The sequence below is a fragment of the Cetorhinus maximus genome, chromosome 1 (genome assembly GCF_964194155.1).
Source record: "Cetorhinus maximus chromosome 1, sCetMax3.hap1.1, whole genome shotgun sequence".
NCBI classification, from domain to species: Eukaryota; Metazoa; Chordata; class Chondrichthyes; order Lamniformes; family Cetorhinidae; genus Cetorhinus; species Cetorhinus maximus.
Window position 1 is genome coordinate 179980732 of NC_135879.1, and position 17547 is coordinate 179998278.

The 17547-nt window shown below is 42.9% G+C and overlaps 1 protein-coding gene across 3 annotated transcripts in view; it reads right to left on the bottom strand.

The window, feature by feature from the left end:
* LOC144685697 (urea transporter 2-like) overlaps positions 1–17547 on the bottom strand; it is a 150689-nt gene that overhangs the window by 15953 nt on the left and 117189 nt on the right. For all 3 annotated transcript variants that reach the window (XM_078550513.1, XM_078550504.1, XM_078550496.1), the window contains exons 5-6: positions 5867–6059; positions 543–690 (exon numbers count right to left, since the gene is read on the bottom strand). In XM_078550513.1, coding sequence (XP_078406639.1) covers positions 543–690; positions 5867–6059 — 341 coding nt within the window. The remainder of the gene's footprint in view (positions 1–542; positions 691–5866; positions 6060–17547) is intronic.

Consider the following 17547-nt stretch of genomic DNA (forward strand, 5'->3'; position numbering starts at 1 on the left):
TTCAGGGACAGTGTCATGTTAGGAAGTAGGCCAAAAACCTCCCAGAGGTTAACCAACAATCTAAAAGGTACCTTTACTTGGTGAATGTGCATTTTAAATAGTGCTGTAAAAAGGTCCTTCCTGACTGTTACCACTATGAGATGCTCAGTGGGTTTATCACAGGGCAAGCCAGGCACTGGGGCAGATCATATCTCAAACAGGTCTTGCTACAATTACAAAGCACTTAGTTAAATATTTCACTCAATGTTTTACATACTTTTGGCAGGCATCCTGGACATATGGAGCAGTCTGATCCAATATTATATTATGCCCTTTTTGCAAGGATGGAAGACTCACATATCACTTGCCTTGTTGGATGCTTAGGTGCATGTTTTGTTTCTGGTAAACAGTGCGGCTCCTAACTGCCCTCTGACAGTCTAGAGTAGTTAGGAATAGGCAATAAATGCAATAAATGCTGTCCTTGCCTAAGAAAGAATATAAATAAACATTTAACATCGAACCCTTGTGGGCTTTCATCTCAGGAAGCAGTGGTATAATCATACCTGCCAGTATGCCCACACATGATCCAATTGCAGCATGTAGACATATGACTGGAGATGAGATAATTAATGCAACAAGGAAAATACCGCCAGTCCAGGGATTGTCACAGCCATACACCTGTCCAACACCCACTGGGATCGCTCTCAGAAGCTGAATAAAAATGAAACAGAGACATTATGTGTTTTTTATGGAATGTGAAGATTGTTTTAGTAAGTTGGCAAAATAGACAATCAAGACAAAACTGATGACAAAAAATAGAAATGCTGTGCATAGCTCATGTTTGCACCAGTGCAGCTATTTAAAGTTAATCATGAACAGGTTCTCTGCTCCTTTCTCCATGCTTTGCAGTCTTGTGCTTTCCTCTTACAGCCTCTCATTTTCAATTTCAACTTAACTAACATCATCATTCTCTTTCTGCCTCTTGGTCTACAATATTGCTGATATTGCTTCAATTCCATCCTTTCAGCAAGTTCTCGTGCTTTAGAATATAACCAATCTAAATGTGTTGCCTCTTCCTGATGATATCCACTAATGGTCTTTTCTGTTCCACCATCCTGAGAATTTCTTCATTGCTCTTGTGTTCTCTCTAACTGACCTGATCCATCCTTCTCCAGAACCACATTTCACTACTTTTTCAACTCTGGGGGCAGAATTTTATGGTCCTGTTGTGATGGGGGCAGGGCCATAAAATGTGGCGATTCATTCAAAGGTCCATTGACTTTGGCGGGTCCATGAAATCCCGCCGGCATAAAATTCTGCCCCTGATGTCTGCTTTCCACATGGTGCATGTTTCAGTCCCAACAAGACAGTCCAAATCACAGGCTTGATAATTTTTTTCTTAAGATCTCTAGTCATTCCTATGCTGAACAATTCTTTATTCTTAAGAGGATGCATTCTTTGTCATTGCTTTTCTAGCTCTGCTTTCTTTATTGCATATAAGTGTTTAATCGGACAATTATTAATGAAAAGGTGTTTATTTGTTATGGAAACAATTACATACCTGTTAATTTTTCAGAAGATAAAGGTTTGTTTTAAGAACAGAACTGTAATGTAGCATTCACCAATGATTCACATTGTAAAATAAGCTTCCCTTTGTTGTAGAGAAGCACAGTTTGCATCACTGCAAATGAATTTAAATCTAGCTGATTCAATCTCTTTAATTTTGCCAAAGCCAGCTGAAAATGGTGCTCTTTGTGCACAGAAAAATTAATTGAATATGGCCAATGTGTTCAATGTTATTGTCTTTCTGTGTTGGTGTGTATCACGAAACCAAGGGCCCATTGACGACTTTTAAAACCATGGGGAGAATTTTTAGTTCGGCGGAGGGGTGGGGGGACATGCGCCCGACCTGACAGAGCGTAAAATGACGTGCGATGACATCGGGCGAGCGCCCCACTGTCATTGCGCACTCGTGCGATATTTTGGATGGCGGGCGTGCGCTGGAGTCGGCTGCGTGCCTGCCGACAATTAAAAGGCCTCTAAAAAGATAATTAAATGATATTTTTCGCTGCTCATACAACTTTACGGTTGGCAGGCAGGCGAAAAGGCCAAGCGGCCCTTGCATTTTTTAGGAATCCTCATCCATGGGCGGGGTGAGGTTTCCAACAGCAAACAAAAATAAAATAAAAATGATAAAGTTTAATTAATAACGTGTCCCAGCTCATGTGATACAGTCACATGAGGGGGGACGTGTTTTATAACATTTTATAAACCTTTATCTTTTATTTTGAAAACTGTTCATCATCCTAAGGCAGCTCTGTGCCTTAGGGAGATTTTCAAGCGTGCACCCGTGTGCATCCCACCACCTCCACCACACAGGGAGCGCTCAGCACTGCTGCTCGCATTTCATGCTAATGCCCACCAGTGTGAAATCACGGTCCGGCTCCGATCGCAGGCGGTGGTCAGCTTCCTGACCGTCCCCGCCTGCTCTCCCTGAGCCCGCCCGACAAGGGAAAAATCCTCCCCCATGTTTCCAGTAATCTCAATACGAGCAAATTGTTTTGATTTAAGAATTATCTGATGATGAGGCAACTTTGCCAAAAATGTCACAAGCGAAACCTTCACAATCACAAAAATAGAAACAGGGAAATTCAGCAAATAAGAAACATCAGATCAACTGGTTTCTTGAGCTGGATTGCAAGGCCTTGAAGGCTACTGTTTGCCCATAGGGCTGCAGGTTGAACACTGCTGACATATGGCAAAATTTGATACTCGGTAACAAGAAACTTCATAGGACAGGTGCCTTTTATGCCTTTTCGTTACTTGTTTAACTCAATTATATTTTGATCTCTTATATGCCGAGAGGAATGCCGGATAATTGGCTGTCATTTCTGCCAAGTTGACATCAGATCTTGAATCGTAGGGCTGAAAATTCACAGTCCCTCTGGTACAATCCTGTGGGGGTTGGTTAGCTCATTTGGCCTAGTGACTAGATGGTGGTGCAGAATGAAGCCAGCAATGTGGGTTCAATCTCTGTACTGGCTGTGGTTCATGGATGCCTGCTTGCTTGCCTTGCTGTATGCTTGCTGTGCAGTGGCGCCCCTCAAGCGCAGTGAGAGATGTCTTGTGGACTATGGCTAATTACCTTGCCTCTGGTGCAATCCTGCAATAATTTTGGCTGGATGTGTTAGAAATGCCAAAGGTTAGGCTGAAAGCCAGATTATGATGAGACTAGTAGCATAATACCACTAGACAACAAGGACAACAAAACTTGGCTCTACCTGGGTGTTGAGAGCAGACTCTTAAAGAAAAGCATAGATTTTAAAGCAGTTCACTTACAAAGAGGGTTGCTGGGTGGATATCTAAGTTCTTTTTGGCAGCTCCTGGAACTATAAAGTTGAGACAAACTTTGTGGTACATCAGGACGGGCACCTATCTGCACCATTGAGGTGCAAGGCCCCACCACCCAAATAAAAAATATGAATTTTGATATGGTTTGTGGTGACATCCTGAGCAGGCATTTCTCTATATTTATACTGGGATGCTCCCCATGCAGGTTTTTGGCCAGTATACTTTTGAGATTCAATTTGAGATAACTAGGCCTACGTATACGACTATGGGACTGATCTATCTTCCCATTTTCTGATGTGGTAAGTTTTATGCTCCAAATTGTCCTCGTGTTACTGCCTCATTTCTCCTGACATCCAGCCTGCCACAATGTTGCTGGAGTCCTTGAAACATATTGTTCAGGCAAGAAAATAAGCAGGCCCTTCATTAGTTCATTACAATTGGGGTCCAATGATGCCAGTAAGACCCTATTGCAATTTTCAGGTACCAACGGGCGAAGTACACACGATTCATGATCGTAATGGTACTTATCATGAGTGGTCTATGTAGTGACTCTTAGAAGCATCACTGCAGCCTGCTATAAAACAGGTAAGTTAAACTTCTAGAAGTATTTTTCCGAGGTCAGGATGAGCATTATTAGCATGTCTGGGCTCACAAAATTCCACTTCCAGTGACTGGCCATCTGTGGATCCCACTTGGGATCACCAACTCTTTGTACCTACCAGCATTTTGGAGCTACCAAATTTTATGCCTTCTTTGATTGGTAAGTTGCTCACCAATGGTACGGAAAAGAAGCTCTGCCATGAATATTTGTGGGGCCTCAAACTAGATCCATCAGGCAGACAGTGGGTTTGTACTACCAATATCTCGGCTGCTGGAATTGGACACTTGAATATTTATACCTATATTTTTTCATAGTGAATTTGCAAACAAATATTATTGTGGAAAGTATTATGAGAGCCTTGTGCATAAAAATGGGAAATTATCCTACCATTGTAATCACAATGCAATTCAAAGGCAGTTGGTATTCACTTGTATATCCTTTAGTAACGTATATAATTGCATACACATAAAGAAATATAATCATAACTACAATTTAATGGCTATTTAAATGAGTATATATGCTTATTTAAAATTAATTACATCTGAATAGATATATTTTGCTGTGCATGCTCAATGCGACCTCTATCTGTTTATGGATTTGTTAAAGGAAAATTGTGTCTAACTAACTTGCTGGAGTTTTTTGAAGAGGTAACAGAGATGGTTGATGAGGGCAAGGCCATTGATATGGTGTATGTGGACTTGCAAAAGGCGGTTGATACAGTGCCTCACAACCAACTTGTGAGGAAAGTTATAGGTCATAGAATAAAAGGGGCAGTAGCAACATGGATACAAAATTGGCTGAGGGATAGGAAACAGAGAGTAATGGTTAGTGGGTATTTTTTGGGCTGGAAGAAGGTTTGTAGTGGAGCTCCTCAGGGGTCGGTATTGGGACCCTTGCTTTTCCTGATATATATAAATGATCTAGATCTTGGTATGTAGGGGACAATTTCAAAGTTTGCGGGCGGCACAAAACTTGGGAGAATTTTAAACTGTGATGAGGACAGTGCAGAACTTCAAAAGGACATTGACACATTGGTAGAATGGGCAGATAGGAGCAGATGAAGTTCGATGTGGGGAAGTGTGAGGTTATACACTTTGGTACAAATAACATAGAGAAACAGTATAAAATAAAGGATACTATTCTAAAGGATGTGCAGGAGCAGAGAGACCTGGGTGTATCTGTACATAAGTCATTAAAGTTGACAGGACAGGTAGAGAGCTGTTTCTAAAGCATACAGTATTCTAGGCTTCATTAATAGGGGCATAGAGTACAAGAGCAGGGAGGTTATGATGAACTTATATAAGACACTGGTTAGACCTCAGCTGGAGTAGTGTGCACAGTGCCACACTATAGGAAGGATGTGAACGCACTGGAGAGAGTGCAGAAGAGAGTTTACGAGAATGTTCCATGGCTGAGATACTTCAATTATGATGAAAGATTGCAGAAGTTGGGACTGTTTTCCTCGGAGAGGAGAAGGCTAAGAGGAGACTTGATAGAAGTTTTCAAAATCACGAGGGTCTGGACAGAGTAGATAGGGAGAAACTGTTCCCACTTGTAAACAGATCAAGAACCAGACGGCACCGTTTTAAAGTGTTTTGCAAAAGAAGCAAATGCAAGGTGAGATAAAAACTTTTTCACACAGCGAGTAGTTAGGGTTTGGAATGCACTGCCTGGAAGTGTGGTGGAGGCAGGTTCAATTGAGACATTCAAGAGGGCATTGGATGCTTATTTAAATAGAAATGATATGCAGGGTTATAGGGAAAAGGCAGGAGATTGGCACTAAGTTAAAATGCTCAGAGAGTCAGTGCAGACACAATGAGCCAAATGGCCTCCTTCTGCAATGTAATAATTCTGTGATACTGTCAAAAAGGTTGTAATGCGCTTGCTATCTTAACTATGTTTAAGGGCTATAAACTAATATATAATATTTCTTACCATTGGAGCACTGATATCAGACCATGTAATGTTTTGTGATGAAGTCACAGGTCCAATAAAAACCTGGGGAAAATGCAGGTTGTTGTGTCCTGTTGCAGCCATGAACAACCCAACAGCTATATTAAAAGGCAAAGTGAAAACAGGTAGCTCCCATTTTCCCAACACAGCGGCCAAGGCACTTGAAATAACAGGACTGCAAAAAAAAAATTGTTTTTAGTATAAATACTTTCATTTATTAAAGGACATTATTTCCCTCTTACAATCACTGTTTGCTATTTACCAACATACTTTCATTAGTGGGAATAAAAACTAGCCAAAGTAACACATCTAAAATAATGAATAACATTTCTCAAGCAGTTAATAAGCCAGTTAACCAACATTAATGTTAAAAATCAATCCAGCTGTGGCATGTACAATATGACCAAGTGAGATAGCTGAGTGGCCATAAAGTGAAAAGATCATCTCCCAAGATTTCTTACATGGAAGTTTGAGCCGTAGAGAAATAGCAGGACTTTTTTTGAAGGCCCTCCAAATATTGCTTTGATGAAAACAACTATGGCAATACAAAGAGAAATGTTTACAAGGCTGTAGGAGGTGAAGCATAACAGGTGAGAATAACAAGGTTTCATGTAAAATGTATTACATGCTGCCATGATGGAAATGGTAAAGTATACAGGCTAAATTTTGCATTTGCCAAATCACCTGTCCGAGTCCTCTTATACTTAATAACTAAACTTTCATATAATAGCAGAGTATGTTGAACCAATAGTGGGACCCTATCACTTTGAACGTTTCACTGACTGGAAGAAAAATATGGATTTATTTAGGATGGAGATTCTGAAAGACTTTGGGTTGTGGCCATGGCACCATGGTACAGGAAGCTGTTCAAATGGGGAGAGGAAACAGGAATGTGGCCGTAGTAGGGTTCAGCATAACAAGGGTATTGACACTGTTCTTTGCAGCAAAGAGCAAGAGTCCAGAAGGCTGTGTTGCCTGCCCAGTGCCAGGGTTCGGGACATCTGCTCAGTCCTGGAGAAGAAATCTCAGTGCAATGGGGAGGATCCAGTTGTCATGATCCATGTAGGTATCAATGACATAGGCAGGACAAGCAAAGAGGTTCTGCATAATCAGTATGACGAGTTTGACACAAAATTAAGAAGCAGAACCTCAAAGGTAATAATTTCCGAATTATTACCTGAGCTACATGCAAATTAGCATAGGACAAATAAGATTAGAGAAATTAATGTGTGGCTCAAAGACTGGTGTAGGAGAAGTGGGTTCCAGTTCATGGGGAACTGGCACCAGTGCTGGGGAAATGTAGACCATTGGGAAGGTCTATACCTGAATCGTGCTGGGGCTGGCGTCCTTGTGAGCCGCATAACTAGGGAAATAGAGAGGGTTTTAAGCTGAATAGTGGGGTCAAGGGATCAAATTTGGGAAGGTGTGGTATATCAAGGAATAGAGACAAGGCAAGAGAGACAGGTGTTAATATGGGAAATGATAAACAGGCTGTGGACAGGGACAGAGAGCACAAATCCAGAAGTATATCAGCAGATAAGGCTAGACACTACAAAAGTAATAAAAGGACAAAACTAAAGGCTCTGTATTTAAGCACACGTAGCATTCAAAACAAAACAGGTGAACTGATCGCGCAAATAGAAAGAGGTAAGTACGATCTGATAGCCAGTACAGAGATATGGCTACAGGATGACATAGATTGGAACCTGAATATTGAAGGATACATGACATTTAGGAAGGACAGGAAGTTTGGAAAAAGTGGAGGGGTGGCTTTGTGAATTAATGATGGTATTAGCACATTAGAGAGGGATGACCTAAATTCAGGAAATCAGGATGTAGAAGCGGTTTGTGTAGAGATAAGGAATGATAAAGGCAAGAAGTCACTAGTGGGAGTCGTGTATAGGCCTCCTAATTGTAACTACATGGTAGGACAGCGTATAAAAGAAGAGATAATGGGAGCTTGCCAAAAAGGTACAGCAATAATCATGGGGGATTTTAATCTACATATAGATCAGAAAAATCAGATGTACAGAGGTAGTGTAGATGAAGTGTTCAGTGAATGTTTTTGGGACAGTTTCTTAGAACAGTACGTCTGGAGCCAACCAGAGAGCAGGCTATACTAGACCTGGTATTGAGCAATGAGATTGGATTAATTGATAACCTCCTAGTGAAGGCACCCCTAGGTAGAAGTGATCATAATATGATTGAATTTTATGTGCATTTTGAGGGAGAAACGAGTGCGTCCAAGACTAGTATATTAAGCTTAAAGAGGGCAATTATGAGGCCATGAAAGCAGAGCTAGCTAAAGTGAACTGGCAAATGAGGTTAAGGTATAGGTCAATAGAAGTTCAGTGGCAGACGTTTAAAGGGATATTTCAAATTGTTGGGCTGCGGGCTGACAAATCCCCAGTCCAATGGACTTCACCTTAAGGTCTTGAAAGAAGTGGCTAATGAGATAGTTGATGCATTGGTTTTAATTTTCCAAAATTCTCTAGATTCAGGGAAGATTCCATTAAATTGGAAAATAGCAAATATAACTCCTTTATTCAAAAAGGAAACTACAGGCCAGTTAGCCTAACATCTGTCATAGGGGAAATGTTAGAAGCTATTATTAAAGATGTTATAGCAGGGCACTTAGAAAAATTCAAGGCAATCAGACAGAGTCAAGCTAAAAGTAAAATACTGTGGATGCCGGAAATCAGAAACAAAAACAGAAAATGCTGGAAAAACTCAACGTGTCTGAGAGCATCTGTAGAGAGAGGAACAGAGTTGACATTTTGAGTCCGTATGACTCTTCTTCAGAGCTACAGAGAAGTAGAAATATGATGAAATTTATACTGTTTAAGAAGGGTGGAGCAGGTGAAACTGGATAGAAGGCCAGCGATAGGTGGGGGTAAAGGAGAGATTGACAAAGATGTCATGAACAAAAGGACAAAGGAGTGTCAATGATAGTGGTAAGGGCTAAAAAAGGTGCTGATATTGGCATTAAGGTGATAATAGCAGGACAAGGAAAAAGGAACAACATGAACAAGTAACAGATGGCCCTTGTGGGGGTGGGGTGGGGGGAGGGGGCAATGGTGGGGGTAAAAAAGGGATTGAAAATGCGATAAAAAGTGGAGATAAAAAAGGCAGATAAAACAATGAATAAATGAATGAAAATAAAAATGAACAAAAATAAAAATAAATGGATAAAAAATAAAAATGACTTTTGATAAAAGGGATCAAAAAGGGGTGAGGATAGAGGAGAGAGTTCATGGTCTGAAGTTGTTGAACTCAATGTTAAGTCTGGAAGGCTATAAAGTGCCTAATCGGAAGATGAGGTGCTGTTTCTTCAGTTTGCGATGGGCTTCACTGGAACATTGCAGCAGGCCAAGGACAGACATGTGGGCATGAGAGCAGGATGGTGTGTTGAAATGGCAAGCGACAGGGAGGTCTGGGTCATGCTTGCGGACAGACCGAAGGTGTTCTGCAAAGCGGTCACCCAGTCTGCGTTCGGTCTCTCCAATGTAGAGACCACATTGGGAGCAGTGAATGCCGTAGACCAAATTGAAGGAGGTGCAAGTGAAGCGCTGCTTCACCTGAAAGGAGTGTTTGGGCCCCCGGACGGTGAGGAGGGAGGAGGTAAAGGGGCAGGTATTGCACCTTCTGTGCTTGCATGGGAAGATGCCATGGGAGGGGGTTGAAGTTTTGGGGTGATGGAGGAGTGGACCAGAATGTTCTGGAGGGAATGGTCCCTACGGATTGCTGACAGGGGGATAAGGGGAAGATGTGTTTAGTGGTGGCATCATGCTGGAGTTGGCGGAAATGGTGGAGGATGATCCTTTGAATGCGGAGGCTTGTGGGTTGAAAAGTGAGGACAAGGGGGACCCGATCATGGCTCTGGGAGGGAGGGAAGGTGTGAGGGCAGAGGCACAGGAGATGGATTGGACATGGTTGAGGGCCCTGTCAACCACAGTGGGTGGGAAACCTCGGTTAGGGAAGAAGGAAGACATGTCAGAAGCGCCATTTTGGAAAGTGGCACCATTGGAACAGATGCGGCAGAGGCGAAGGAACTGAGAGAATGCGGTGGAATCCTTACAGGAAGCAGGATATGAGGAACTGTAGTCAAGATAGCAGTGGAGTTGGTGGCCTTGTAACGAATATTGGTGGATAGTCTATCACCAGAAATGGAGGCAGAGAGGTCAAGGAAGGGGAGGGAAGCGTCGGAGATGGGCCATGTGAAGGTGATAGCGGGGTGGAAATTGGAAGCAAAATTGATCATTTTTTCCAGGTCCAGACAAGAGCATGAAGCAGCACCAAAACAGTCATCGATATATCGAAAAAGTAGTTGTGGGACGGGGCCTGAGTAGAATTGGAACAAGGAATGTTCCACATACCCCATAAAGAGACAGGCATAACTGATCATGGCTGATCCTCTATCTCAACGCCGTACTCCTGCACTCTCTCCATACCCCTTGACACCTTAAGACTCCAGAAATCTATCTATTTCTTTCTTAAATATATTTAGTGACTTGGCCTCCACAGTCTTCTGTGGTAGAGGTTCACCACCCTCTGAGTGAAGAAGTTTCTCCTCATCTCAGTCCTGAATGGTCTACCCCATATCCTGAGACTGTCACCTCTTGTTCTAGACCCCCTCCTAGCCAGAGGAGATATCATCCCTGTATCCAGTCTGTCCATCCTTATCAGAATTTCATGGACAGAATTTAACGTCCTGCAGGCAGGTGCGCGCCCGACCCGATTGAGTGTAAAATAGCGCAAGATGACCTCAGACGAGCGTCCCAACATCATTGTGCACTCGCGCGATATTTCGCTCGGTGGGCTGTCGTAAGAGTGGGCAGCGTGCCCGCCGACAATTAAGAGGCTTATTAAAGTAATTAAAGTATTAAGTAAGAGAGATTTTTCGCTGCTCATCCAACCTTATGGTTGGCGGGTGGGTGAATTGGCCAGGTGGCCTTTGCATTTTTGAGGAAACCTCATCCATGGGTGGGAAGGGGTTTCCGACATTAATTAAAAAAAAATACAAATGTTTTGATATAATTTTTATTATGTATATGTTCATGTGAGTGAGTCCTATGTGGGGATTTTTTTTTGGATTTTCCAAATCTTTATTTTTGATTTTAAAATCTTCAGCTCCCTGAGGCAACTCCCTGCCTTCAGAGATTTTTCATTGCACGGTCCCCCGGGCATGCACAGACTTCAGTGCTCGCCCTCCTCCCGCACCCCCCTGGCCCCGGCAGCGCTGAGCCTTTTAGCGCGCATTTCACGGTGGTTGGCCATTAGTTGGCCAGTCAGTGTGAAATCGTGGTTGGGGGCTGATCGTGGGCGGCAGACCGTTTCCCGGCCACTCCCGGACCCACCCACCATGCCCACCTGATGACCCGAAAATCCTACCCCATATGTTTCAATGAGATCCCCTCTCATTCTTCTAAACTCCAGTGAATACAGGCCTAGTCGGCCCAATCTCTCCTCATGCGACAATCCTGCCATCCCAGGAATCAGTCTGGTGAACCTTTGCTGCATTTCCTTTATGGCAAGTATATCCTTTCTTTGGTAAGGAGACCAAAACTGCACACAATACTCCAGATGTGGTCTCACCAAGGCCCTGTATGGCAGCAATAAGGCATCCTTCCTCCTGTACTCAAGTCCTCTTGTGATGAAGGCCAACATATCATTTACCTTCTTAACTGCTTGCTGCAGCTGCGTGCTTGCTTTCGGTGGTTGGTGTACAAGGACACCCAGGTCCCTTTGTATATCAAAATTTCCCAATCTATCACCATTTAAATAATACTCTGCCATTCTGTTTTTCCTACCAAAGTGGATAACTTCACACTTATCCACTTTATACTGCATCTGCCATATATTTGACCACTCACACAACCTGTGTAAATCACTTTGAAGCCTTTTAACCCCCTCCTCATCGCTCACATTTCCACCAAGTTTCGTGTTGTCAGCAAACTTGGAAACATTACATCTGGTTCCCTTGTCCAAATCATTGACATATATTCTGAATAGCTGGAGCCCAAGCACTGATCCCTGCGGTACCCCACTAGTCACCACTTGCCATTCTGAAAATGACCCATTTATTCCTACTCTGTTTCCTGTCTGCTAACCAACTCTCAATCCATGCCAATATATAACCCAAAATCCCATGTGCTTTAATTTTATCACAATAACCTCTTATATGGGACTTTATTAAAAGCTTTGTGAAAACCCAAATATACCACATCCACTGGTTCTCCCTTATCTATTCTGCTAGTTACATCCTCAAATAACTCCCATAGGTTGGTCAAACATGATTTCCCTTTCATAAATCCATGATGACTTTGTCTAATGCTGTTGATATTTTTTAAGTGCCCTGTTATCACATCCTTCATAATAGATGCTAACATTTTCCCTACTACTGAGGTTAGGCTAACTGGTCTGTAATTCACTGTTTTCTCCCTCCCTTCTTTTTTAAATAGTGGGGTTACATTTGCCATCATCCAATCTGCTGGGACTATTCCAGAATCTACAGAATTTTGGAAGATGACAACCAACGCATCCACTATCTCCATGGCCACCTCCTTTAGTACTCTGGGATGAAGATTATTGGGCCCTCGGGGTTTATCGGCTTTCAGTCCTATTAATTTCTCCAGCACTATAGTTTTAGTAATACTAATTTCCATTAATTCCTCCTTATCACCAAACCCTTGGTTCCCTAGTATTCCTGGGAAGTTATTTGTGTCTTCCTCCATGAAGACAGAACTAAAGTAATTGTTTGATTGCCCTGCCATTTCCTTGTTTTCTATTATAAATTTTCCTGTTTCAGACTGTAAGGGACCTACATTTGTCTTCACGAGTCCTAAATGACATAGCTGCTAGAATGGGTCTGCATCAGGTGGTGAGGGAGCCAACAAGAGGGAAAAACATACTTGACCTCACCCTCACCAACCTTTCTGCTGCAGATGTATCTGTCTATGACAGTATCGGTAGGAGTGACTGCTGCACAGTCACTGTGGAGACGAAGTCCCGCCTTCACATTGAGGCTCCATTGTGTTGTGTGGCACTATCACCGTGCTAAATGGGATAGGTTTCAAACAGATCTAGCAACCCAAGACTGGGCATCCATGAGGCACTGTGGGCCATCAGTAGCAGCAGAATTGTACTCGAACACAATCTGTAACCTCATGGCCCGGCATATTCCCCACTCTACTATCACCACCAAGCCAGGGGATCAACCCTGGTTCAATGAAGAGTGCAGGAGGGCATGCCAGGAGTAGCACCAGGCATATCTAAAAGTGAGGTGTAAACCTGGTGAAGCTATAACACAGGACTACTTGCATGCCAAACAGCATAAGTAGCAAGTGATATACAGAGCTAAGCGATCCCACAACCAATGGAACAGGTCTAAGCTCTGCAGTCATGCCACGCCCAGTCATGAATGGTGGTGGACAATTAAACAATTCACTGGAGGAGGTGGCTCCACAAATATCTTCATCCTCAATGATGGAGGAGCCCAGCACAGCAGTGCAAAAGATAAGGCTGAAGCATTTGCAGCAATCTTCAGTCAGAAGTGTCGAGGGGATGATCCATCTCAGCCTCCTCTGGAGGTCCTCAGCATCACAGATGCCAGCCTTCGGCCAATTCGATTCACTCCACGTGATATCAAAAAACTGCTGAAGGCACTGGATACTGCAAAGGCTATGGGCCCTGACAACATTCTGGCAATAGTACTGAAGACTTGTGCTCCACAACTTACTGCGCCTCTAGCCAAGCTATTCCAGTACAGCTACAACACTGGCATCTACCCGGCTATGTGGAAAATTGCCCAGGTATGCCCTGTACAGAAAAAGCAGGACAAATCCAACCTGGCCAATTACCATCTCATCAGTCTACTCCCCATCATCAGTAAAGTAATGGAAGGGGTCATCAACAGTGCTATCAAGTGGCACTTGCTTAGCAATAACCTGCTCACTGATGCACAGTTTGGGTTCCGCTAGGGCCATTCAGCTCCTGATCTCATTTCAGCCTTGGTTCAAACATGGACAAAAGAGCTGAACTCCTGAGGTGAGGTGAGAGTGACTGCCCTTGACGTCAAGGCAGTATTTGACCGAGTGTGGCATCAAGGAGCCCTAGCAAAACTGGAGTCAATGGGAATCAGGTGGAAAACTCTCCACTATTTGGAGTCATACCTAGCACAAAGGAAGATGGTTGTGGTTTTGGAGGTCAGTCATCTCAGCTCCAGGACATCATTGCAGGAGTTCCTCAGGGTAGTGTCCTCGGCCCAACCATCTTTAGCTGCTTCATCAATGATCTTCCTTCCATCATAAGGTCAGAAGTGGGGATGTTCGCTGATGATTGCACAATATTCAGCACCATTCGCGATTCTTCAGATACTGAAGCAGTCCATGTCCAAATGCAGCAAGACCTGGACAATATCCAGGCTTGGGCTCACAAGTGGCAAGTAACATTCACACCACACAAGTGTCAGGCAATGACCATCTCCAACAAGAGAGATTCCAACCATCGCCCCTTGATGTTCAATGGCATTACCATCACTGAATGCCCCCACTATCAACATCCTGGAGATTACCATTGATCAGAAACTGAACTGGACTAGCCATATAAATACTGTGGCTACAAGAACAGGTCAGAAGCTAGGAATCATGCGACGAGTAACTCACCTCCTGACTCCCCACAGCCTGTCCACCATCTACAGAGCACAAGTCAGGAATACTCCCCACTTGCCTGGATGAGTGCAGTTCCACCAACAGTGAAGAAGCTGGACACCATCCAGGATGAAGCAGTCTGCTTGATTGGCATCACATCCACAAACATTCAGTCCCTCCACCACCTATGCACAGTAGCAGCAGTGTGTACCATTCACAAGATGCATTGCAGGTATTCACCAAGGCTCCTTAGACAGCACCTTCCAAACCCACGACCACTACCACCAGAAGGACAAGGGCAGCAGATAGATGGGAACACCACCACCTGGAAATTCCCCTCCAAGTCACTCACCATCCTGATTTGGATATATATCGCCGTTTCTTCACTGTCACTGGGTCAAAATCCTGCAGCTCCCTTCTTAACAGCATTGTGGGTGTACCTACACCACATGGACTGCAGCAGTTCAAGAAGGCAGCTCACCATCACCTTCTCAAAGACAACCAGGGATGGGCAATAAATGCTGGCCCAGCCAGCAAAGCCCATATCCCGTGAGTGAATTAAAAAAAAAACTAATCTTTTTCATTTTACATGCATACAGAAGCTTTTACTGTCTGCTTTTATGTTCCTTGCAAGTTTACTCTCCTACTCCATTTTTACCCTCTTAATCAATCACTTGGTTTTTGAATATTTTTAAGGCAGAGCTAGATACATTCATACACACGAACATATGAACAAGGAACAAGAGGAGGCCATTCATCCCCTCGAGCCTACTCCACCATTTAATAAGATTATGGCTGATCTGATAGTAACCTCAAATCTGTATCCCGCCTAACCTTAATAACCTTTCACCCCCTTGCTTACCAAGAATCTATCCACCTCTGTCTTAAAAATATTCAAAGACTCTGCTTCCACCACCTTTTCAGGAAGAAAAGTCCAAAGACTCACGACCCTGTGAGTGAAAAAAATTCACCTCATCTCTGTTTTATTCTTCCTGCCAAAATGGATGATATCACATTTTCCCACATTATACTCCATTTGCCAGATCTTTTCCCACTCACTCAACCTATCTATGTCTTTTTGTAGCCTCCTTATGTACTCTTCACAATTTACTTTCCTACCTATCTTTGTGTCATCAGCAAATTTGGCAACCATCCCTTCAATCCCTTCATCCAAATCATTTATATAAATTGTAAACAGCTGAGATCCAGCACTGATACTTGTGGCACGCCACTCGTTACATCCTGCCAACCTGAAAAAGACCCATTTATGCCTACTCTCTGCTTCCTGTTAGCTAGCCAACCTGCTATCTATGCCAATATGTTACCCCCTACACCTTGAGCTTTTATTTTCTGCAATAACCTTTGATGTGGCACTTTATCAAATGCTTTCTGGAAATCTAAGTACTGTACATCCACCGGTTCCCCTTTATCCGCGGCACATCCTTCAAAGAACTCCAATAAATTGGTTAAACATGATTTCCCTTTCACAAAACCATGTAGACTCTGTTGACCTTGAGCTTAACAAAGTGCCCTACTATAACTTCTTTAATAATAGCTTCTAACATTTTCCCTACAATGGATGTTAAGCCAACTGACCTGTAGTTTCCTGCTTCCTGTCTCCCTCCCTTTTTGAATAACCGAGTTATATTTGCTATCTTCCAATCTAATGGTACCTTCCCTGAATCGAGGGAGTTTTGGAAAATTAAAACCAATGCATCAACTATTTCACTAGACAATTCTTTTAAGATGTATGTATCTATTCTGTGCATTCTGAAATTTCCTCTTAAATATTAGCCACTGCATCTTTATTGACCTAAGATGAAGTCCATCCAGACCTGAGGATTTGTCAGCCCGCAGGTCCAACAATTTACTCCGTACCACTACTCTGGTGACTGTAATTTTCATGACTTCCTTCCCTACTTCCATTTCCCGGTTTATAGCTGCTTCTGGGATGTTACTTATATCCTTTATAGTGAAATCTGAACCAAACTACCTGTTCAATTCACCTGCCATCTCTTTGTTTTCCATTACCAATTCTCCAGACTCACTTTCTATAGGACCAACACTCACTCTGTTAACTCTTTTCTTTTTTAAAATATTTATAAAAACTCTTACTATCTGGTTTAATATTTCTGGCTCGCCTTCTCTCATGCTCTAATTTTTCCCCTCCTTGTTAGTCTTTTAGTCATCCTTTGCTTTCCTTATATTCTGTTCAATCTTCTGACCTGCCACCTGTCTTTGCACAATTATATGCTTTTTCTTTAAGTTTGATACTATCTTTAGCCTTTCTTAGTTAACCATGAATGGTGTGTCCGTCCCTTCGATCTTTTCTTACTCGTTGGAATGTATCTATTCTGTGCATTCTGAAATTTCCTCTTAAGTATTAGCCACTGCATCTTTATTGACCTATCCCTTAACCTAATTTGCCAATTCACTTTAGCCAGCTCGGATTTTCCGCACCCGCTCGCCACTGGGATCTTCCGGTCCCGCCACAAGTCAATGGAATTCTGGCTGGGGCACCGCCTCGCCCGCGACGGGTCCCGCCCGCGATGGGGCCGGAAAATCCCGGCCTTAGTCTCAGACCCAGTCCTCCCTCCCTCAAACTGAATGTAAAATTCAATCACATTATGGTTGCTGCTACCTAGACGCGCCTTCACTATGAGATTATTAATTACTCCCATCTCATTGCACAATACCAGGTCTAGTATAGTCTGCTCTCTGGTTGGCTCCCAAAATACGCCATTCTAAGAAATTATCCCAAAAACATTCAATATACTCCTCATCTGGGCTATCTTTGCCCATCTGACTTTTCCAGTCTACATGTAAATTAAAATCTCCGATGATTATCACTGTACCTTTCTGACAAGCTCCAATTATTTCTTCCTTTATGCTCAACCCTACCATGTGGTTACTATTAGGTTACTATTAGAACTCCCACAAGTGACTTCTTGCCTTTAATATTTCTCATCTCTACCCAAACCGTTTTCACATCCTGGCTTCCTGAACTTAGGTCAT